The sequence below is a fragment of the Peromyscus californicus genome, unplaced genomic scaffold (genome assembly GCF_007827085.1).
Source record: "Peromyscus californicus insignis strain IS unplaced genomic scaffold, ASM782708v3 Scaffold_7__1_contigs__length_154581171, whole genome shotgun sequence".
NCBI classification, from domain to species: domain Eukaryota; kingdom Metazoa; phylum Chordata; class Mammalia; order Rodentia; family Cricetidae; genus Peromyscus; species Peromyscus californicus.
The window spans coordinates 94374401-94398118 of record NW_026294595.1 but is presented as its reverse complement, the minus strand read 5'-3'; the positions used below and the strand labels follow the sequence as shown (position 1 = coordinate 94398118).

Below are 23718 nucleotides of genomic sequence, written 5' to 3'. Positions count from 1 at the left end.
ACCTGGTGATGTTCCTGAACGAAAAGAAACCATGAGTCTACTTTTCATAATACTCTCTTGTTCGTCATCAAGTTGACCAGAGAAGGAAAACACCAGAGATGGTGAGCAAATGAAAGATTGTGTCTCCCCAGATCCAACACAGGGTTCCTAGACTGTTCAGAGTGCCCTCCCCATGCCACCTGTCTGCTCACCTTGACTTACTGCCCCACCCACAAGCGTTAGTTCTGTGTGTCACAGAAACACTTGACAATTCAGTTTCTAGGTGGGAAGGTTCAGCCGGCTCCATTGCTGTGGGGCTGAGGTGAGGCAGAAAACCATAGCGGGAGCACATGGCAGCCAAGAAGCAGAGGGAAGGAGACAGGGACCATACTTCAAAGGCGTGCCTCAGTGACCTGCTTCTTCATCATCCGTTCATCTTCATCCATGATAAATTCAGAACCTTATGATCCAATCACCTCTCTGTTGAGCAAGCCTTCCGTCCATTTCATATCCAAACCACATGCCACATCAGCCCAGTTTTCAAAGACGCCATCTCAGAGTGTTTACATACAGGAGGAAAGGCAGAAGTGTGCCATCTGCGACTACACAACTACTTCATGCTCTCCCTGGTTCCAAAGACCATGTTTGGAACCACCACATGGCATCGGACCGCAGGGGCCTCTGCAGGTGAGGGGCAGTGAGCACTTCAGCTAGGTCCTGCCATCCTCACCTGCCAGTGGAGTCCTGCTGAGCCCAAGGAGGAAGAAACTGCCCTTGGCCATGTGGACATGCCCCAGTTCGTGGAGTAGGCAGATGGCCCGACAGTGTTACCTCACGCTTCAACGTAACAGCAATACCCCAGAACGGGGAGCCTGAGTTTATTCAAGTAACCCTGGGCCCAGTTCAAGAGCATATCAGATTACGTAGTATTTAGCAACAGTAAATACACAATGCCTCTATTTTTTAAAATCTGTTTTAAAAGTGTCAATCCACACTGGCTCTGACTTCTTGTAACTGTGCCCACTTTTCAAGAGGAAAGTGGTCCCTTGGTCCATTTGAAAGGAGATGGAAGAGTCCAGAGAGTATGCCTCTTCTCCATGCCATCCCTGTGACCCCACTTCCTCGTGCACCCTCTCTGGGGAAGAGGTCTCACAGAGTCACATCACTGGACAAAGACCCCACATCACACCTCACCTGAGAAAGATTATTGAAAGTCCAGGCTGAAGGGACTGTGGGGACGGGTGCTGCTGGGCTGTGTGGCGGGGCAATGCTGAGCACATTCCTGAGATGCAGCCCTCTCTCCTGCATGCACTTCAGGTGGGCACCACCTGTACAGACATTGGGCGTTTCCCACTGTCACCCTGTACCCTTGTGATGATGCCAACCTGGGCTATCATTCAGCACAGCATATTCCTTTTCATTATCACCCAGAACCATGAGGTTTGGGTACAGTAGACCCTTCCCCTCTTTCCAGGATGGATCCTGTCTAGCTTAAGCCAATTAAAGTATTTCATCCCTCTAGTCAGAGACACCAGTTCAAAAATATATTCACGTTTGTTTCCTAACTCAATTGTGAAGAGCCACCACCCCAACACTTAGAAAGATATTCCATCTTCCCTCTTCTCTAGAACTATAATGTAAAGCAGGGGCCTTATTGGTACAAGGCTATTAATGGCATTGAGAAGAGGGGCATAGGGAGGGCGCTGGGCTGGCCGAAAGGAAGCATTGAGCAAGGCATAGGAAACCCAGATCTGCAGTGATGTCATTGGGGATGCTGGATCAAACAGCACCTGAAGACTTGTTCCTGCTAGATTATTCTTCAATATGCTCCATCTATATCACTCGATCCAGCTCAGATAAAAAATTCAGTCACTTGGCAAGGATTCCAAACCACACTGTCCTTTCACCAGGGGCTTAATCATTCACAGCCAAAGAGGAGTTGGTCCTTGTACAATCAGTGGTGGCTCTGGCTGCCACTGGGGCAGGGGGAGGTGTGGGGAGGAGAGCAGTCCTCTAGTCCCAATCCAACAACTTCTTTGTTTTTTTTTGAAGATTTATTTCTTTTTATCTTATGTGTCCAAGTGCTTGCCTGTATATATGTGCGCTGTAGGAGTGCCTGGTGCCGGCATAAGCGAGAAGTTCAGATGCCCTGGAACTGGAGTTTCAGGTGGCTGTAAGTTGCATGTGCTGGAAACTAAACCCAGGTCCTCTGGAAGAGCACCCTTAACCACTGAGCCATCCTTCCAGCCCCACATCCAACAACTGAGCAGCTGTTCTTTTCAAACCTATCAACAAGAAGTCATATAGCTCTGTCTGGCCTCAGACCTCACATCACACAAACCCCGAGGGGCCGAGGATGGATCCCTCAGACCCGAAAGGCTCTTCTGAAAGCTTTCCCTTACAGATGAGACTGGGCACCTTCAGGGTGGAATGGCTGAAGACAAGGCTTCCCCTACAAAACAGGGATTGGACCTGAAAGACTGTGCATCTCCTCCAGAATCTTCCTTGGAGCTGACCGTGGTCAGAGGAAGCATGCACACCTGCCCTGGGGTTGCATACAACTAACTAAACTTGGGCCCACAGTCTCTGAGAAGGAGGCTCCAGGAGGGGGTACAGGGAGGTGTCCCTGTGACCAAGGCTTATGAAAAGAGAGAGCAGGGCCTCTGGCAGACAGCATCTGGGAGGGGGTTGTTGGTTACGGGGGAGCAGTAAGCGGGAGCTGCCCCGCCCCCCCAGAAGCTGTTTTCCCCAGTTCTCTTCCTGTCACAATTCAACAGTCACGGGTCAGGGCTGCCTTCTCAATACTTGGCTGAGCTGAGCTTGTCGCCCAGATCTGGTCAGAGCCTGAGAAGCTGAGCACAGGATGTTACAGCTCCCTGTGGCTGTTCTCAGGTTAGGGAGGGGCTGTCAGTCGGTTCGTTCCTCCCGTCATCCTAGGATGGGGTGCAAAGAGGAGGTGAGTCACAGCTTTCATCCAGAAGCCCTGACCATTGATGCCTCCTTCACACTTCAGCATCCTGCAATGTTCTCACCAGAGCCAACAAGACCATCGGACCCGCACCTGCTAAGCAGGGAAGCAGCCAGGGGATGGGGTTAAGAATGAAGGAGAACCCCTTCGAATAAGCCAAGCACATTCTTGAGCCACCTCCTCCTGTCTGGGCTCCGCCCTGTAGCAGGTGGGAGGACAATGTTGCCTGTGTGCCATTACCCCTGACAGGCTGGCAAAGGGGAGGGCCAGACTGTGGCCCCAGCTCCAGCCTGACCTTTCTGGTCCTCTCTCTCCCTCACTCCCCAGGCCCTGCTATCTTGTATCTCCATCCGACAGTGGGGCCTCCGAGCGAGGACCCAGACATCAACTGCCAAGGTGAGCTGCCCATCTTCCTTCTGCCTGCCAAAATTAAGCCAAAGAACAGGGACCAGTGGCTGTGGCATAGGACTAGCGGCAGGGGTTCGGAGAAGAATTTGGAAAGTTGGGGGTGGGGTGGCTCTGGGTCATTCAAGTGCAGGCTGCCAGTCAGGCTTCTTACCTGCTTAGGTTCCGACATAATTCCTACCCTTCATGGGGACCTTGGCAGGACAGGGCCCCAGACTTCTGGCAGGAGGTTCATCAGTACCCACAGTGCTCCCGAACCTCCATGCTCCCACCACCTCCAGACACGGGGAAATGTCCAGTAGCCATTCACCCTCAAAGAGCTATAGGTCCAGAGGCTAGTTGTCCCCTCAACCCTCCAGCTCCTTAGCAGAGGTGTCCCTGAGGAGGAGACCCAGGCCCGCAGCTCAGCCCTGCTGAGTCCAAGTTTGGCAATGGACTCTGAGTATGAGATTGGCCATGTCCGCAAGCTCCAGGCTCAGCATGCACAGATGCAGGAGAAGACCTTTACCAAATGGATCAACAACATCTTCCGACTGGGCCGGGTAAGTATGGCCTGGGTGCCTCCAGTTCTGGCCAGTGACCTGGGGGCCTGCTGTGAGATCCCTGGCTTGTAGATGCCCCTGGCCTGACCTCCTGGGCTTTAAAATGGAGTGAGCAGGAGATGCTGGGCTGACCCCACATCTGCTCCAATCCATTCCCCAGGTGGGCATCAGGATCCAGAATCTGTACACAGAGCTTGCTGACGGTGCCCACCTACTGCGGCTGTTGGAGCTTATCTCTGGGGAGGCCCTGCCAACGCCCAGCCCAGGCCGCCTACGTGTGCACTTCCTTGAGAACAGCAGCCATGCACTGGCCTTCCTCAGGGCCAAGGTTTGTTCTGGGAAGGGGGTTCTGTGTGGACAGCTGGGTGAGCAGCAACCAGAGGTCATCATATGAGGGCTAGGCCTCAGACTGAGCAGGAGATCTGGGCCTGAATACAGGAGGTGTAGCCGAGGCTCAAGAGCCAGCAGCAAAGCTGTCCTTGCACGGTGCACTTGACTTAGCCGGCCACCAGCTGGCCACAGCAGGAACAATCTATATCCCTATCAGGACTGAAAACATCCCTGTCTGATAAGGGAGGATTGCAGCGTTCTTGGCTGAAAGTGTCTGAGTGTTCTTAATCTTCTCATTTCTTAATCCTGGACATATAGATCCAGAATGATTTATCAGTCAGGATCCATGATCAGCCAAGTAGCCGGGCCCAGGTGTGCCCACAGGAGGTTGGCATAGAGAAGGGTTTTAGGAGGGCACCAGAGTCACCTGGGAAAGACACAAATCAAAGAGAGGGTCATTAAAAAGAGGCAGGAGTTCCCACGGCACAGAGGGGCCCTCGTGACAGCGCCACTGGGCTGTGCAGGACCCTTTTATATTGATGAACTGGCTCCTGGCCTTGGGAGCTGAAGATGGGAGGTAGCTGGCCCAGAAGTTGTGAAGCCATGGAGCTGGCCCAAGCTGGGCTGAGCCTAAGTATGCCTGGCTCCTGTGTCCTGATGGAAGTGACATGCAGCACCCTAGAGCCGAAAGCAAGGGAGACAAAAGCCACTGGAGGGGGAGCAACTGTGGTTCCCCAGCACCTAGAGCAGCAGAAAGCCGGGCCCTGTTCAGATCCAGCGACAATGGCCCTATGGGCCAGCCGTCCCCTCCAGGAATCCAGATGGATGTGAGGCCTGCAGCTCTTCTTGAGCTGGTGGTGGTGGTGGTGTTGTTTTAGACAGGTCACGTGTGCAGCCTAGGCTACTCAAAACTCCTGTGTCATATGCTGGCCTGGAACTCTTGACCCACCTACCTCCACATCCCAAATACTGGGGTTACAGGAATGTACCTCCACACCCAGCTTCCTTATGAGTTTGTTATACAGCAGGCCACTGACCCTTGTGGAGGTGATATCCTCGACTCTCTAGCCATCCGAGGTGACTGTAGTCAAGACTGGATGAAGGAGTTGCCCCAAAGCCCAGCTCAACCACAGCTTTAATTCCCCTAGAGTCAGTTGTTGAGTAATTCCTGGGCTGGGTGTGGTGGTTCCCATCATTAGTCCCAGCACTAAAGAAGCTGAGGCAGGAGGATTTCAAGTTGGGGCTACCTTGGGTAACACAGAATAATAACATAAAATAATAACATCTCAACACCTATATGCACAGACACCACCACCACCACCACCACCACCACCACCACACCACAGTCTGTATATTTGCTGATTTCCTCCCATCATGATCAAGTTCATTGATCAGCTGATATTGCTAAACCTGAAGCTGGGAGAATTGATGCTGGCGAGCTGGAACAGACACGCTCTCCTTTAGCCGGGTGTCACACCTCCACACTAAGGTGAATACAGAGGGATGAGTGGGCCAGGGAGAAGGGGAGGTGCAGGCTGCGATCCTCAGAGACCTGTGAGGTACAGCAGAGTTCACCCACAAGGTACAGTGCTAGTGAAGTTCCTCTCGCAGGCCCGGTGAGCCGCTCACAGCTGTTCTGGTCTTACAGGGCGTCTCTCCTTTGTTCGTTCAGGTCATCGTTGTGACCTGGTATATGCCAGTAATAAAATTCTATGAAGAACTGAGGATGTAGTGGGGAGCGAAACCAGCACCCCCACCGTGGGAGTAGTAGTGTATATTGGGTGTTTGTTTATGTAGTAGGAGACAGCAGATGCATGTGTCTAGGTAGGAGGGAAAGTCACAGTTTCAGCTTCAAATAAGATGGTTGAAATGGGCCATGTGGGCAAAGCGACACCAAACTGGAGGCTGAAAAGATGAAAGGAGAGTAATCGTGTGGACATCTGGGGGGTCATATTTTCAGACAGCTGAGACAGCCAGCCTGTGCCAGGACTCTAAGGCCTGTGTTAGAATCAGGCACCAGGGTTGCCACAAGCAAAGCCGGAGTCCTGATCTCAGAATTCTTCTGCCTTGGTGCCACATGATTCGGTAGAGAAGATGGAGCCAGAGGGTACCAGGCAGATCCTGTGAGGCCCTGCTCTATCTGTCCTGAATTAACCAGTCCTCTCCTCTAAGGAACAAGATCTAGACCAGAGGTTTCACCCTTATGCTCACAGAGTCATCCACTGTTTGCTCAAATGCAGATTCCTGGGGCTGGGCTCTAGAGAATCTGGATGGATGGAGTTGGGGACCCTGAATTCCTAATAGTTCTGTTGGAGTTGAAATACTGACTGAAGACTGAGGTTTAGGGGTGATCCAGGGACCCAGTGACCCCCTTGAGATGCAGTGGCAATGGGAGGAGGAGGCACAGACCCTGGCTGTTGTCTATTTAGCTCACTTGAGACCCCCCCATTTCCACGTATGAGGGTCCACTGCCCAGGCTAGTTTACCTGCTTCGAGAACACCCAGGGAGACTTGGGCCAATGTCCCAACTTTTCAGAAAGCTGTCCTTTTCCTGACATTGTCCACTGCCTGCTCTCCCTGGAGGACCTCTGGCTGGAGGAGGCTGGATTCTAGGACCTTCCCATCTCACAGCCTCCTGGACTCCAGGTTTCTCAGGAACAATCACCCATGCCCACAGGTACCCATACCCTTCATCGGGCCAGAGAACATTGTGGATGGAGACCAGTCACTCATCCTGGGACTCCTCTGGGTCATCATTCTGCGTTTCCAGATTTCTCACATCTCCTTGGACAGGGTATGTCTCTTTCTCCTGTATCTCATGGCCTAGCCCAGCCCTGGCTTCACCTCAGGCCCCTCAGGACAGAGCGGTTCCACCCTTGGTGTTCATTAAATGAACGTTCACTCTTCATCCGGGGCAAAGAACCCAGGATGTCGCCATGTGCTGACATAAGAAGTAGTCAGGACTTCATACTGACTGGGGACAAGTCACTCACTGGTGACAGGCAGAGTAGCTGGCCACCAACCGCTTCCTTTCCTGGTTTGTTGCTTGGCACTGAATCCCTGCCTTCACTATGCCGTGATGTCCCAGCAGAGGAGATTAGATATACAAAGGGACCCTAGGTCAGAGGTTTATGAAGTCCCCAGGGTCTTGAAGACCACCGAGGCAGTATTTTCTATGTCTCCATCTTTTCCTATCCCTTCTTTCCCCCTCCAGCTGGGCCAGAAAATACAAGCAGAATGTCCTTATATCAAGTGTCTGTTTTATGATTTCCAAACACCACCCCCAACTCCATGCCAGTGGGTTGGACAAGCCAAGCTGGAGAGTGAGACCCTAATAAAAAAGTCATGGGTCTGAGACTTCCGGGAGGCCTCTCAAACTCCATGAGATGGCTCAGTGGGTAAAGGTACTTGCTGCTGGGCCTGACATCCTGAGTTCAGGTCCCAGCGCCCTCAGCAGCCACCTCAGGCCCTCTCCCTGGTTAGCTGGGATCCGGGACAGTGTCCTGTTACACACTTCACCGGCCCCACCAGAGGAAATGGAATATATAAAGAGACTCCACCGCAGTGGTGTATGGAGGTGTAGAAGTACTAACAGTGGCCACAGAGGACAGAGGGCTGAGGTAAAAAGGCTTGTGCCTGGGGTGACAGGAGTGTAGTGAGGCCCACCTTGTCTTCTGTGAGGCCTCAGGTCAGTTAGCTTCATGGCTGGCCCATCAGAAGGCTTGTTGGTTAGTGAAAGGAGCTGACACATAATTACTCTTCAGGAATTAGCTTTATTAGGAAGGGCCTTGAGGTGGGGAAGTATGAGAAAGAAATATACTAATATAGTACTAAACATAGTACATTACACTAAAAATACCATGACAGGGACTAAAGGGGGAAAAGAGACTTTCTTTTAAAACCTGGAGTGGTAGACCATAGGCCTCCTCCTTAGACTTGATCTCATACCCTGAATCGGATCACACCTCCCTGCCGCTCCTTCTGGGACAGTTATGGAACAATCCAGGCCGTGGCTTGGCAGCTCTCAGTGTATGATATGTGTGGCTCCTCTATGTTCCTGGCCGCATACGCTATACTGAACTAAGTCACCTGCTGCCAATCTTCCTACCATCCCTAAAAGGTTATATATATTTTTTTTAAAAAACAAAACAGGTTTTTCCTTTGTCCTGGGGATCTGCCCGAGACCCCTTGGGAAGACTGCTTGGGCGTTTGGTCCAGAGATGAAGGCTGCTATCTGAAGAGGTTCCTTTGGCCTTCCCCCATCATCCCTTCCATGGGGAGTCTCAGTGTGCCCCTGCCCCCCCAATCTCTCCCTATACTTGCATTTTCACTCTTTTTTATTTATTTATTCATTCATTCATTCATTCATTCATTTATTCATTCATTCATTCATTTATTTATTTATTATGTATACAGTGTTCTGCCTGCATGTATGCCTGCATGCCAGAAGAGGGCGCCAGATCTCATTACAGATGGTTGTGGTTGCTGGGAATTGAACTCAGGACCTCTGAAAAAAGCAGCCAGTGCTCTTAACCCCTGAACCATCTCTCCAGCCCACATTTTCACTCTTAATAAAGCCCCTGTCCAGGCTTCAAAGCCTCTCCCTTGCTGCAGCCTGCAGGTTCTGATGCCTTCCGCCCACCCAGCACATTGACCACACGGCCCTGTTTCCCAGGAGGAGTTCGGGGCCGGTGCAGCTTGGCTGTCTGCTAAGGAAGCCCTGCTGGTGTGGTGCCAGCGCAAGACGGTCAGCTACCCCGATGTGAACATCACTGACTTCTCCCGCAGCTGGAGCGATGGGCTTGGCTTCAATGCCCTCCTCCACGCTCACAGGTGCATCCACACACCCTCTGCAGCCCTGGGCCTGGAGAGAGAAGGACAAGTGGGGCCATAAATGGAAAGTACCTGGGTTCGATCCCTGCTCTAGGCCTGCCCCTCCTCCTTCCCTTAGGGGCCAGAGCCAGGAGCTTTGCCTTTGACCCCTCCTGCCTCCTCTACATCCTGTGCTTTGTTTCTTCCCTGTCCTCTCTCTAGCTAATGTCTGCCCTTTGGGGATGCCCGACCACATCCTGGGTCCTAACCCCTCTGCTACATTAACCCTCCCTCCCATCAAGCTTTCCTGTACTCCAGCCTGAGGCTCACAGAACCATCCGAGGAAAACACTGTCATAATAAGCAGTGGATGGTTGATGTAAGCCAAAACATGCCGATCTTCTGAGGAAGCTTCCTGCTCTCTGCCCAGGCCAGACCTGCTGGATTATGGCTCACTGAGTCTGGATCATCCTCTGCACAACCTCTCCTCTGCCTTCCGAGTGGCTGAGCAGGAGCTAGGCATTGCTCAGCTGCTGGACCCTGAGGATGTGGCAGCCCCGCACCCAGATGAGCGCTCCATCATGACCTATGTGTCCCTGTATTACCACTACTTCTCCCAGCTGCACCAGGGCCAGACGGCCCAGAGGAGGCTGGCTAAGGTTGGTGAATGGGGGCGGGGGTCAGGTCTGTCTGACTGGCTGTCCCCATGCCTTACTGGCTCCATGGCCCTAGCCAAATTGCCTCACTTCTCTGTGCTCCATCTGTGACATAGTAGTTACAACTCCTGACTGATGGAGGCTGTTCTGAGTGTCCAAGGGAGTGTTAGTAAAGTACCTAGCATGGTTCCTGGCATACATGAGAAGCCAGGGGAGCAGTGGCCCTTTCTGGCCCTCTGCCTCCACTGCCCTCAAAAGCTGTTCAGCTTCTAATGGGATTAAAAAGCTTAGAGAACTAAATCTTGGAGGACAGGCGTAGCAGAGGCTCTGTTGAGCAGGCGCGGCACTGAGTTCATGCTTTTGGGGGGCTCTCTCACACTATGGAGGCGATGGCAGAGTCTGAGACCCGGAAGGGCGGTCCTCAGGGTTAGTGTCCTAATGTTGGTGTGGGGTCAAGAACTGGGAGCTGGTTTAGGGGGTGGGGGGCACAGGGAAGAAGGGACAAGAAGGCTGAGTGGGGGGAACGGCCTGTAGGGCCTCAACCTGCACATGAGGCTGAAGGAGCAAAATCAGATGGAGGAGGGCAAGACGTGGTCTCAGTCCAGTTGTCGAGCGAGTATTGCAGACTCCTGGGTCTGAGTGTACAATGTCCCTGACACTCTGCGGGCTGCGAGGGGGGATATTTTTGTGCATCCTCAGCCGAGAGAAGGAGCGCCAGCCTACCTGGACGGCTCTGCCTGGCTCTTAGCGCCCAGCAGTGGGGCTTTGGATCTGAGGCCCGCCCCAGGTGCGGCTGACCAGTGCTCTGCCCCTCACCAGATCCTGCTGCAGCTTCAGGAGACAGAGGCACTACAGGCTCAATACGAGCAGCTGGTGGCTGACCTGCTCTACTGGATTGGAGAGAAGCAGATGCAGTTGGAGGCGCGGGACTTCCCAGACTCACTGCCTGCCATGCGCCAACTCCTGGCAGCCTTTGCCTCCTTCCATACCCAGGAAAAGCCACCTCAGCTGCAGCAGCGAGGAGCCATAGAGGCTCTGCTCTTCCAGCTGCAGACAACACTCCGAGCCCAAAACCGAAGGCCGTTCCTACCTCGAGAGGGCCTGGGCCCTGCAGACCTGGCTCAGCGCTGGGCGGAACTAGAGAGGGCAGAGGCCTCCAGGAGCCAGGCCATGCAGCACAGGCTGCTACAGCTAGAGCGACTGGACACTCTGGCCCACCGCTTCCGGTGCAAGGCAGCCCTCCGGGAAAGCTTTTTAAATGAGTCAGAGCAGATGCTAGACCAGGCCAGAGCCTCCCTCATCGAGCCAACCACAGGGGAGGCAGCCACTCAGAGGCTGAGCATGTTAGAGGCTAGCATCCTGCCCCAGGAAGGGCGCTTCCAAGCCTTGGGCGAGATTGCAGACATCCTGCAGCAGGAACAGTATCACAGCTGGGCAGATGTGGCCCACAGGTGAGCTCCAAGCAAGTGAACCCATCCTCAAAGCGAGCCAAAGTCTCCCCACCACCTACAGAAGAGTGGGGTGGTCTGTGGTTTCTGGGTTCCTGCTAAAGAGATAATCCCATGGATGCCCAGATTCACACCAGGTGCCACTTACACTCTGCTCTTTCTGGCTAGCCTCTCAGCAGTCAGCACACTCACCAAAGAGGCATTTATTTAGTGCCCACTGTATCCCTACACACCATTATCAAACATTTAGCAGTGCTGCGGGCAAGCAAAAAATCCCTCCTGCCGCTTACAGCATCCTCACGGAAAGCAAGAAAGAAAATAAATCGAGTATGTGAGCGCAGTTTAAAATATAGGGGCTGGGCCAGGTGTGGTGGCGCACGCCTTTAATCCCGGCACTTGGGAGGCAGAGGCAGGTGGATCTCTGTGAGTTGCAAGGCCAGCCAATTCTCTACAGAGCAGGTTCTAGGCCAGCCAGGGGGCTACCTACTGAGACCCTGTCTCAAAAAACAAACAAACAAAAAATTAGGGTCTAGAGTCTACCTCAGTTGGTAGCATATGTGTAGGATGCACAAGGCCCTTGGTTCAGTCCTCAGAAAATAAATGGAAGGAAAGAAGGAAGGAAGGAAGGAAGCAACCATGGGACTGTGAGAGGCCAAGGCAGGAGGATGTGAGTTGACTTTTGAGTAAAGACCGGAGAGAAGCCGGGAGGTGGTGGCACACGCCTTTAATCCCAGCACTCGGGAGGCAGAGCCAGGTGGATCTCTGTGAGTTCGAGGCCAGCCTGGACTACCAAGTGAGTTCCAGGAAAGGTGCAAAGCTACACAGAGAAATCCTGTCTCGAAAAACCAAAAAAAAAAAAAAAAAAGACCAGAGAGAAGTGAGCACACTGGTTGTGTCTATATGGGGGACAGACTGTCCTGAGCAGAGGGAATGGCAAGAATAGCACCCCAAGGTAGTTACACACCTTTCAAGATTGAAAAGTGGGGGTGGGGCACATGACCAGTCACAGGAGATGAGGGAGAGGAATGGAGGTTAAGCTGGGCCTTAACTAGTAAAGCAAAAGCATTTTGGTTGATTTGTTTTTTCTTTTCCTGAGTCCTGAGCAGAGGGGTGCCACACTCTAAGTGTTGGCCTGTGATCACCTGCAGGCTGTGCTAGGGCAGGTTGAAGGGGTAAGGGCTGAAGTAAAGAGCCCATTATGAAGCTGGTGTAGAGTCCTGGGTGGAAGGCAGCGGGATAATGAAAAGTGATGGCATTCTGAATACGGCTTTCTAGTTTGCTTTTGAGGCCGGGTCTCACAGAGGCAGAACTCACTATATAGACAAGGCTGGCTTCACAAAACTGTGGCAATTCGACCTCTCCTCCTGGGTCCCGGGATTACAAGTGTGATAGCCCAGATCAATGGATATATTTGGAAGATAGGGCCAAACAGGATTTGCAGACAGATCCAGGGTTAAGAAACAGAGCTGTCATAGTTTCAGTCCGTGTGCCTGAAAAGGTAGTTTTCATCCATAGAGATGAGGGCTAGACGTGAGGGAGGTGAGGGTCTGGACATCTGAACCTCCCAGGCTCCCTCTGACTGTGAACACACTCTCCCAACCATCTGTGTCAAGCTGTTCACATCCATACCCTACCCTGGCTCCCCAGGTGCCAGTGTTCCAGGCCAGCCAAGCTCCCTTGCCCCCAGCCTGCTGGAGCTCGCCCTTTCCTCCTGTTATCTAGGCAGAAGGAGATTGCCCGGCGCTGGCAGAAGATCCTGCAGTGTCTACAGGAGCACAGGAAACAGATCGCAGGCTCACTGGCTGTGCTGAGCCTACTGGAGGAGGTGGAGGCTGCCACTGACCAGCTTGGGGAGCTGCAGGTGGGCAGATCAGCCAAACTCTGGGAGTCTCCCCCCACCCCACCCCACCTGCACTGGTGCTGCTCACAAGTTGGGTACCTAGATGTGCACTGACCCCTCATCTCTGGCCAGGTGCTGGCCAGCTCCACAGCCTGTGGGCAACAGCCAGCAGAAGTAGTGTTACTGCTGCAGAGGCATGACCTGCTGGAGGCCCAGGTCTCAGCCCACAGGACCCAAGTGAACCGTCTTGCCCAGCAGACAGCACAGCTGGACTCCTGCCAGGGCACCAGTGTGCAGATACTTCAGACTAAAGCCCTGGCACTGGCCGAGCTTCACCAGAGCCTCGTGTCTCTTGTCAGAGCCCGGTAAGAGGCCACCCCAACTCCTCACCCGTCTGTAGAACTTCCCTTGAAACTTTAATTATCTCCTGCCCAAACAGAAATCCTGGTCTGGCAGCCTCCTCTACACGGCTCCTGAGCTCTCAAGCATGGGTCTTAACTTGTTAAGCCATTCTGGGGGAAAATCCTGCCTAAGGGGCGTGTCTGTATTCTGCTCTTCCCCAAGCCCTTTCATGGCCCTTCTGACCCTCAGACGCGGCCGACTGGAGCAGACTCTGCAGCTGGCACAGTTCCTGCACAGCTGTGAGGAGGAGGAGGCCTGGTTGAGGGAGCACAGACAGATCATGGAGAAGGCAGCCCTGGGCCGGGACCTCACTCAGATCTCTACCGCTCTGCAGAAACACAAGGTGTCCCCTCTGTGACATCCCGACCTCCTTGCTTGTCAGGCTTGGAACTCCGGGCGTCACCCTCTCTCTCCCTTCACAACCCACACCCCTAACCCTGCTAGGTTCTGGAAACCGAACTCTATCGCCACCAGTCTGTGTGTGCAGATCTCATGCAGAGGGGACGCAACCTCAGTGTCAGAGGGCCCCCGACACAGCCAGATCCTCTGGAAAGGGCAGAAGCTGTGCAGGGAACTTGGCAGTTGCTCTGGACTGGAGCCACAAGGAGGCGCGCCCGGCTGCAAAGTGCACTGTTGGTTGGCCAGGTAGAACGTGCGGGGCGGGGCGGGGCGCGGGCACCTGCTCTCTCTCAACTCTTCCCCACCTCCCCACAGTACTTTTCTGACTCAGCCGAGGCAGCTTCTTGGCTTCTCCTACGGCAGAAGCAACTGGAAAGCGCATCCTGCGGGAAGGACCAGGCAGAGGCCGAGGCCCTGTTGCAGCGCCACCTGCTCCTGGAGCAAGACGTGCGCGCCTTCGGGGCGGAGCTGCGCGAGCTAGAGGGTCGGGCGCGGACTGCTGCAGCCCTGGTGTCACTCAAGGTGCGTTCCTGAACCTGGGAAGGACTCAGACTCATGACTCCTACGCTAAATGTGAGGCACACGCTCCTCCCTCAATGAGGGTCTTTGTGGTCCTGCCCAGAACTGGTCGTGCACTCCACCCCCCACTCAACCCCACCCCTGCTCCCATCCCCAGTCTCAGGTGATTTGGAATTCTGTCTGTGTACACCAGTCAAAGGCATCAGGGATAGCTGGGCTTGGCTCAGTCTGCCCAGCACAGTTCAAGAAAGTTCTCCCCCAAAGCCTTATTTTCACGACCCTTCACCCTGAAGTCCCTTTTGGGTCTCTGATTTGACAACCCTAAAGATGCCCCACATCCTTCTCCCCTTCTCCGCCCAGCCCTGCCCTATGCACTCTTTAAGCTGCATTTAGGGCCTCCAGATTGCTTCACCTAACCTGGCCATAAAATTGGTAGATGGATGCAGGAAAGACCTTGGCCCAGCCTGCACATAGTGCCTCACACTCCCAGACCTTACTGACCCATGTCTCCCTATTCCTTTGTGTTTACTCCCAGATCGCATGATTAATAATTTTAAAGACAGATCTCTGTGTTAGCAAATTTCTAGACCACCACTACCACTCTTTACAAATAAGTTAATCAAGGTGAGATGGGGCAGGCGGCTCCCTGAGGACCCAGTGATCCCTGGCAAAGAGGCCTTTTGATCCTTCGTCCAAGGCTGTTTCTAAACGTACATACCCTCCCCACCCCTGCACCTGTGAAGCTTCACTCCTCGTACTTACATTACACCAACACAATGCTTTTGGTTCAGGGGATAGTGGTTTCTTCCTGCTCTGTGAATCCTGCCTTTCCAGTGTGTTACTTATTAAATGATGGGAGCTATCCCATCCCTTTTGTGTGTTCTCTGTCCCCATCTGGTGCAGGCAAAGACAGAGATCCCAGGGCCGGCATTCTGGCTTTGCTATTCTCACTATGGCAGGAGAGGTTTAGAGTCCGCCCATCTGCCTGGTGGGGAGCCACTTGGTCGCCTAAGCAGAGTCTTTGCTCCTTTCTACAGGAGGACCCCCCAGAAGACCGGAAGAAGCTTGACAGGGACGCAGCTGGAGAACCTCGGGGTGGGACCCGAGTTTTAGCAGCAACAGGCAGCCAGTATTCACACCAGCAGATGCCCCTCTCCTCCAGAGGTACAAGGTCATGACCTTTGTGCGAGCCTGAAGTCTGTCAGCAATGAGGGCAAACATCTTCCCTGTGGCTGTGTCTGGGGCATCCCAAAACGAAATGGAAGGAGCTCAGGGGAGGCCGTTTTGAGCTCTGCAGAGAGAAGTAACTGGAGCTATCCAGAAACACGCTGCGTTGCTCAGAGCAGCACGTTCCTGCTTCTAGACAGCCACAGGAAGGCGGCTTTCACAGCAGCAAAGCTTAGATGAGATGGTCACATCTGCTCCGTGGAGCTTGAAATTCTCTGGGTCCTCCTCTGATTTTTTTTGGTTTCTTCCTTTTTCTGTACCTACTCTTTTACAGTGTCCATGACCCATTGCTGAGCAGTGTGCTTGCTGCTGCTGCTGCTATCCACACTTGCCCAGGGCCAAAGAACAGAAAGATAGAGATGAGGCGCTCCTCCACTCACAGGGACGGGTGCTAGCCTGTGCTTCCTCTCTGCCTAGCTGCTGGCCACCACAGTGCTTTGCAAATGCTCCTTCTTGGGCAGACTCCAGTCGGCCTTGTCTTGCCCTCTTTAAATACCCAGACCATCTAGCCTTTCCTCCCCCTGGACACCCATGGTACTTATTTCACATGACAATATACCTTGCTTACCTAAGTATATCCCTGGATAGCGTCCTACCTGTTCTGGGTCTGCGAGCTTTGCAGTCCTGAGAGACTCGTGAGCCCCAATGGGAAGGTCCAGTCTCAGTCCTTTTAGCCTCTACAAGCTCTTCACAAAGGACCAGGCACAGGGAAGCAGTAGGTACCGAACCATTTGGGCTACCTTGTAGTGAGCCTGAGTAGGGAAGAGGAGGGCCCCAAGCAGCCCTTGAATCCTGTCCTCTCATAACATTGTATGTCTCTTGGCTTCCAGAAGAGGCCCTGAATACTTGGGAGCCGAAAGACTTGGGGAACAGCCAGGGCAGGGCACCCATCATCTGCAGCATAGAGCAGAACCCCCAGGTATGACCACAGACCCCATCTTGGTGGAGATCTGCTACTTGGTAGGAGCTGGGTGTGGACACACTGCCTTCCTTCTGCACAGGTGGAGTCTGCCCTGAGCCTTCTGGGGGAAGGCCCAAGGATGACTCTCCAGAATGAATATGACTTTGATGTAGACTCCAGCACCATACTCCAGGCACAGGCTCACTTGAGCCAGAACTATGAGAACCTACAGGCCCTGGCAAAGGTAATGCTCTTTGTTCAAGAAATGTCCATAGCTAAGCATGTGGCATATGTCTTTATTCCCAGTTGCTTCCAAGGTAGGAAGATTGTGTAAATCCAGGTGTCCATGGCCAGCCTGGGAAACACAACAAGATGAAAAACTCAAAAAAGTGAAATCATGCTTGCCTGGCAGACTTGAGGTCCTAGGGTTCAATCCCTCTACCAAAAGAGAGAGAAGGGACGGGAGGTTAATCATGCCTCTACCATAAGCTAGAGCAATGTTCTCAACCTGTGGGTCATGACCCCTTTGGGGTCAAATCACCCTTTTACAGGGGTCACATATCAGATATCCTGCCTATAAAATATTTACATTATGATTCATAACAGTAGCAAAATTAGTTATGAAGTAGCAATGAAAATAATTTTATAGTTGGGGTCTCCACGACATGAGGAACTGTAGTAAAGGGTCGCAGTATTAGGAAGGTTGAGAACCAGTGAACCAGAGCCTGTCCATGATTCCAGGAACAAAGCAGTGACTGACCTGTTCCCTGCTCTAAAGGAGCTTACATTATGACCAAGATGTCAACAAACCTTTAAATGGATGTGGTATGGTTGTGGAGTAAAGACTTGCTCCTCCTAGTGGCTTGGGATAGGCAAGGGGACACCCAAGACCTCTCTGAGTGCCCTCCCTCCGGAGGGGGCGCTGACCCTTCACCCTGACCCTGGGCTGCCTCTTCAGCTTCACAGGGCCCGACTGGAGGAGACCGTAGCCCTGTTTAGCTTCTCCAGCTCCTGTAGGGAGCTCCAGTCCTGGCTGGAGGAGCAGACAGCCCAGTTCCAAACATTGGAGCCCCAGGGTGACAACTTAGAGGTCACACAGCTCAAATGTGAGGTAAGCCGCTGAGCTAATGGAGACTGAAGTTGCCACCACCCTGGCATTGCTTCCGCCTCCCTATTCCTCAGTGTTTTGCTCCATTCTCCACATTTGCTCTGGTCCTGTCTGGGGAGGGTCCCAAGGCAGCAGGCCTGACTCGGAGAGCTTGGGACTCAGCTGCTTTCCGTCTCAAGGCGAGCAGGATGAATGTCTTGGAGCCAAGCATCCCAAGGCCCTTTGTGGTCCAAAGGGAGGATGGAGTGAGCAGAGCCTGCCTCCCAGGGGTCTGGGTTCTCCTTCTCCTCAGAACTTTCTCATGACCTTGGCCATTGGAAAAGGCCATTGGGCTGAGGTCATCTGCACTGCTGAACAGCTGAAACAGAGATGTCCAGGGCACACCTCGAAAATCCAGGAACAGGAGGAAGACCTGAACCAGAGGTGACAATGAGGGGTGGGGATGCAGGTAGGGCAGGGCCCTCGCTTGGTGCCTCCTACCCTACCAGGTAGAGAGGCTGGATAGTGTCAGAGACAGTGAGGATCGGGCAGAGGGCCACCAGCCTAGAAGCCTCTGTCCTGCTGGGCTTTGTCTAAGGCCTCAGCTGGGTAGGTGTCATTGGACGGATGGGAGGGGTCCTTGTGATCGATACATCCCTGTATCCTCTGCTCAGGTGGCAGCAGCTGGAGGCCCTGAAGGAAGAGAAAGGCCTGCAGCTGACGCACAGCACGGAGGTGTGCCATCTTCTACAGGAGGCTGAACCCACACGAGCCCAGCTGCTAAATGTGATAGGCAGGCTGGAGGTTCTGGGGCCAGGAGGCTCTGAAGACAGCCATCGTACCCTGCAGCAGATTCAGCAGAAGGTCCTGGGACTGGAGAAGAGGATCTCCTACCTCCAAAGAGCATCCATAGAGTACGGCCAGCTTTAGGATGGCGATGGTGGCCGGGGAGGCAGTGAGGGCGGAGGGAAGCCCTCGTAACATGAGGAAGGGGCAGGAACTGGGATGGGGAGAAGATGGCCAAGATGGGCTGTTGGAAGAGGGCTGGCAGAGGCATTCTCCTTGTCCTTCCTTCAGGACCCGAGAAAGCCTTGGATTGGGTCTGGCTCCCAACTCTCAGAGAAAGGGAGAGAGCCCCAGATCATGCTGCTTCTAGCTAGGGGTGGGGTGGACGTTCAGAATTGTCACCCCTTTCCCAGGAGACACAGGCCTGGGGTACTGACTGTAGTGGTTAACCTCCTGCAGGGTGATGGAGTCAGGCCCCCTGGAGGGCCAGCTGCTTCAGGAGCAGGTGCTGATGCTGCGGGCTCTGCTAACGCAAGTACAAGGGCAAGTGGCCCAGCAGGTCCAGGTCCAGACTGAGGCTCGGGGCCAGCGAGGCATCTTCCAAGAGAGCCAGAAGTTGCTTCTGTGGGCGGAGGGCATCCGGGCTCAACTGTGCAGCGAAGGGGAGCTGGAGGATGTGGCCTCAGCCCGGGAGCTGCTAAGGAAGCATGGAGGTCTACAGGAAGAGACCTGCCTGTGGCAAGAGAGGTCAGGACAGGCCTGGGGCGGGGGAGTGAGTTCATAAAAGGAAGGTCAAAAGCAATGTGATCTCCAGGGTCACGAGCCAGGCTGGTATCTAGCATGGTACTGCAGGCAGGTTTTCAGGAGATACCCTGGCCTACGTCAGGTCACCTGCACACTTTGGGAAGGGCCCCCAGACACTCTCCTTCAGGTGTGACGATGGTGCCCCCCAATCTAGCTTCCCATTCTGAGCAGCGCATACCCTGCTGGCCTCGACAGTCAAAGGGCCCAGTACCCACCAATGGGACTAAGATTTCTACCCCCTCACTTCCTTCAGAAGTGATGTGCAGCCCCATGAGCAAACAGAGGCACCATGTACAATCCTCAGGCTGCCCTGCCCTCTGCTCCAGGGAGCCTGACAGGTATCAAGTGGGCCCTGAGAGACGGACATGTGCCTTCCCCTTGTCTCACACACACACACACACACACACACACACACACACACACACACACACACACACACACACAGCTACTTTCGGGTTGCAGCGCAGAGGAAACGCTGGCTTTTCCTGCCTCCCACAGTCCGGCCACCTGTCTCCAAAATGCGGGGGCAGCATCCAGCCCGAAGGAGCAACTGCTCTGTTGGGTCAAAGGTTCCAGTGGCCCTGCCAGCAGGCGTGTGTGGATTGAGAGATTTTTGTTGAGTTGTATCGTCCCAGCATGCCACTCGCCATCTACAAAGAGGACAGTGTGACATGGGTCCTGGGCAGTCCACCGGGCCCGCTGCATTCCATCCTATTCACAGGCCAGGACACAGCTGTCCGGTGAAAAAGCGAACCCATAGGACTAACCGGCCTGCCACCCTCACTTCAGAGCTCTGTGATGAAGGGCTGGAGGAGCTGGTGAGGAGGGTCAGCTGTGTTCTGATGCTATGTCTGTTGTTTTACACAGGCTGCGGCAGCTAGAGACTCGGGGCCAGCTGGTGGCAGTCTCAGACTCCCCACAGTCCCAAGAGTTGGCCAGTGCCCTAAGGCTCCTCGGCCAGCAGGGCCAGCAGCTGAAGGCTGTGTGGAGGCAGAGGCAGCAGAAGCTTCGGGACAGGCTGGAGCTGCAGAGGTTTGGCCAGGAAGTGGATAGTTTCATTGACACCTGTGCCAGCCACGAGGCCTTCCTGCACCTGGACAATCTGGGGGTAAGGAGTTGGGCAAGTAGAACTGTCATCCTACTGCCTCTAGAGGGAGCTGGCCTCCTTGGGTCTAGAAGCCAGGGTGGGCAGGAAGGCCCGGAGGATGAGCTGACCTCAGGTCTCTGCACCAGGAGGACCTAAGAGAGGCCCAGAGCCTGCTGCAGCAGCACCAAGGTTTTGGGTGGCTCCGGAGCACCCTGGGATCTCGGGCTGAGGCCCTGCGGGCCTGTGGTGAAAAGCTGCTTCTGAGCCAGCACCCGGCTGAGCACAAGTGAGCCATCTGCCTGCTGCTGTCTCTGCACCTGGACAGACTGCTGCCCCAGGCCCGGTGGGGCGGGGTTCCCTTGGGCTGGGGGGAAGGGGGCTCAGGCAGGGAAGAGCCTTCTCCTCCCCCTCTTCTCCAGGATCAGAGAGATGCTGCACAGTGCCCAGACACAGTGGACCAGGGTCCAGGAGAGGAGTGAGCAGAGAAGGGAGCAGCTGCTGGCCTCCCTCCAATTGCAAGTGAGTCCCTAGGCTGCAGGAGACCAGCCCACAGCTGCACTGAGGCAGGAGGATCCTGTCTACTGGGCACTTTCCCAACCCTTGGGTGTTTCCAAGAGGACGCTGGAGCTGTGGTCACTGGGCTTCTCAAAGGACCCCTTGACCACCTGCCCCTCTCATCCTACTACATACCCGCCCTCACTTCTGACACACCAGGGTTTGCATGGGTGAAGGAAAGGAGCTACGGAGCAGCTTTGATGCTCGTTCAGGCCCTAGGGCCAGGCCAGGCCTCCAAAAACCTCAAACCATTTAGATCAAGAACCACATGAGATCTGGTGTCGTCTGTGGGGTGGGACCTGATAGGCATTTCTCTTTCTGGGCACAGTGTCCTTGCCCCATTTGGGGATCAGCAAAATCCAAGCTCTACCTCCCCTGTACCCAAGAATTGGCTCTGGGTCCTGTTTTCCCCCCCCCAGTGCCCCGCTCTCTAGAGGTAAGTGTACCATCCCTCCCCCTGGACCCTGAGACCCACCATCTCCTGGTTCTCGGGCAGGAATGGAAGCAGGCTGTGGCGGAGTTAATGCTGTGGATGCAGGAGAAGTGGCCCACGGTGGCCGATGAACCCCCCCAAGCATGCAGCAACATTCTGAAGGAACTCAAGTGGCACGAAATGACTAAGCGTGAGCTATCAGCGACCCGCGGGTACATGCAGGACCTACAGCAGGTGAGGATGCTTGAAAGAAGTGCAGGGCCCTCTTGTCTTCAGATTCCCAGCACACTGCTCTGCCTACTTCTATGGAGCACAGTCACTGGAAGAAGGGTCCCCTCTGCCTCCTTCACTTAGCTGGGTGTCCCCCTAGATAGGCCCCCAAATCTGCTCAGAAAGCCGCCGCCATTCCAGGGAGCGAGTGGAAAACAGTTGTAGCCAGCAACCTGCCCTTTGCCCCTGGGTGCAGCAGGCTGTGGTTGGTGGTGGTCCTGGTAGCTCAGCAAAATAGCCCGGGTCTTTGTCTCCACTCCAGGCTGGGAGAGAGCTGTTGCACGGCCACCCTCACGCACAGGAGGACATACAGGCCAGACTCCAGGGCCTGAGTCACAAGTGGGAAGAGTTGGACCACAGGATGGCAGAGCAAGGGGACAGGCTGCTGCAGACCAGACGGCAGGGGCAGCTCCTGGAGCTACTGCAGGTCCCTGGGGAATGTGGGATGGGGGCGAGGACACAGAGGGAAGACCAGGCTTGCCTGGGAACAGGCAGAACAGAAAGAGCTGGAAGAGTGCCCCACCACCATCATGAAGTCCTGTACAGAGCTCTGGCCCAGAGTAAAGCATGGCTTTGCCCAGCAGCAGGCCACTGCCAGAGTAACTTCCGTGTGTCTAGCATGTGATTATCACAACTTCCTCCAGAGAGGAAGGTGCACAAGCAGGTGGTTTGCACACTACGAGCTCGGAGGACATGATGGGTCCCTGGTGAATCTGGGGCTAGGAGCACTGTAGACTTCGAGCCCCGGCAGGGTTGCCTGCTGAGCTGCAGTGGAAAGGTGAATGCAGCCTCTTGCCACCCTCCCCAGGATGTCAGGGAGATGCTGGAGCATCTGGAGGGAGCCCTGCAGAGAGCAGAAACGGGACAGGACCTGTACTCCAGCCTGAGGCTGCAGAAACAGCACTGCCAACTAGAAGATAAGAGCCAGGCGCTGGCCAGCAAGATGGCTGCCCTCATCTCTCAGACCCACAATGCGTTCACTTCCCTGACCATCCTGGAGGAGAGCCAGAAGTGTCACCAGAGGTGGCCATTCCATCTTCATCTCGAGGGCCATGCTTCCCCCTCCACACACGCCTTGGGAACCTAAGGACTGAGTGGCACCTAAAGGACCTGAGCGCATCCAAACCTCCTTCCCTTCTGAGTAGTCATTCTGGGGTGGGGCAGCCTCACAGGATTTCCTCTGTTCCCTGACATTGTTTTTCATGGGTCCCTGGTGGGGATGAGGAAAGGACCATGACCTTGTCTTTATTCTTTCCCCCAGCCTCTTCATCTTTTCTCCTACCAGGTTCAAGGCCCTGCAGAGCAGGCTGGCCACCCGGCGCATGCAGCTGCAGGCCTCAGTTGAGCTGCACCAATTCAACCGCCTTAGCAACCTGGAACTCACATGGGTGGCTGAGCACATGCCCGGTACCGGTCCCACCTGCCCCGCCCATTGCTGGCGCGATGTCCAGCGCCTTCAACGTAAGCACAAGGTAGTGTCACCTGTTCCCTCCCAGGGCCCCAGTATCTCATCCCCAGAACTTAGAACCCCCACTCCCTGCCACTACTACCTGGCCTCAAAATCCTTCTCCCTGGGTGTCCTGATTTCCAGATCCACTTTGCTCCAGTTGTCCTTAGCCTGGTGAACCTAGAGACACATCGACGATTCTAATCTGGACATGTGTGGCTGAGGGAATCCCATTGCTCTGTGGCAGGTGCTCCAGGCTGAGGTGAAAGCTCACGTGGGACACATGCATGGAGTACTAAGTTCTGGCCAGAGTCTAGCAGCCTCTGGGCACCCCCGTGCTCAGCACATTGTGGAGCGGTGCCGGAAGTTAGAAGGCCGCTGGGCAGAACTGGAGCAGGCGTGTGATGCGCGTGCCCGTTGCCTGCAGCAGGCCGTCACCGTCCAGCAGGTAGGAGACAGAGAGGGTGGGGTCTGCAGAGCAGTGGAAGCTGGACCAGATGTGGGAGAGAGGAGTTGTGGGACCTTCATGGAGGGAGGCCGTGATGGGAGCTCTGTGCTGCTTATGCAAGTTAGCTGGTTCCAGTAAGGGTCCAGAAGCCTCTCTGCTGGCTGCTGGCGCCCAGGACAGGTGATGAAGCGTCCCAGCTAAGATCACTATGGTAAGTCAACATCATTCTTTGCAGTACTTTCTGACTGTGTCAGAAATAGAGACCTGGGTGGAGGAAAAGTGGCCTCTGGCGAGCAGTCAGGAATATGGCGGCAATGAGACAGCTACCTTTGGGCTCCTTAGGAAACACCAGGTACTGTGTCCTGATCACCCCA

The 23718-nt window shown here is 54.4% G+C and overlaps 1 protein-coding gene across 1 annotated transcript in view; it reads left to right on the top strand.

The window, feature by feature from the left end:
- Window positions 1–3729: 3729 nt before the first annotated feature.
- The window catches only part of Sptbn5 (spectrin beta, non-erythrocytic 5), a 44529-nt gene continuing 24540 nt past the window's right edge, over window positions 3730–23718 (top strand). Inside the window, exons 1-26 of the mRNA XM_052726644.1 lie at window positions 3730–3894; window positions 4055–4222; window positions 6902–7018; window positions 8900–9057; window positions 9466–9694; window positions 10511–11142; window positions 12862–13000; window positions 13112–13344; window positions 13571–13724; window positions 13826–14302; window positions 15337–15463; window positions 16357–16445; window positions 16528–16671; window positions 17386–17538; window positions 17828–17958; window positions 18189–18428; window positions 18760–19047; window positions 19972–20212; window positions 20338–20477; window positions 20611–20710; window positions 21243–21413; window positions 21712–21876; window positions 22258–22472; window positions 22735–22921; window positions 23144–23344; window positions 23580–23696. Of these exons, the coding sequence (XP_052582604.1) occupies window positions 3784–3894; window positions 4055–4222; window positions 6902–7018; window positions 8900–9057; window positions 9466–9694; window positions 10511–11142; window positions 12862–13000; window positions 13112–13344; window positions 13571–13724; window positions 13826–14302; window positions 15337–15463; window positions 16357–16445; window positions 16528–16671; window positions 17386–17538; window positions 17828–17958; window positions 18189–18428; window positions 18760–19047; window positions 19972–20212; window positions 20338–20477; window positions 20611–20710; window positions 21243–21413; window positions 21712–21876; window positions 22258–22472; window positions 22735–22921; window positions 23144–23344; window positions 23580–23696 (5127 nt within the window). The 5' untranslated portion in view covers window positions 3730–3783. The remainder of the gene's footprint in view (window positions 3895–4054; window positions 4223–6901; window positions 7019–8899; window positions 9058–9465; window positions 9695–10510; window positions 11143–12861; window positions 13001–13111; window positions 13345–13570; window positions 13725–13825; window positions 14303–15336; window positions 15464–16356; window positions 16446–16527; window positions 16672–17385; window positions 17539–17827; window positions 17959–18188; window positions 18429–18759; window positions 19048–19971; window positions 20213–20337; window positions 20478–20610; window positions 20711–21242; window positions 21414–21711; window positions 21877–22257; window positions 22473–22734; window positions 22922–23143; window positions 23345–23579; window positions 23697–23718) is intronic.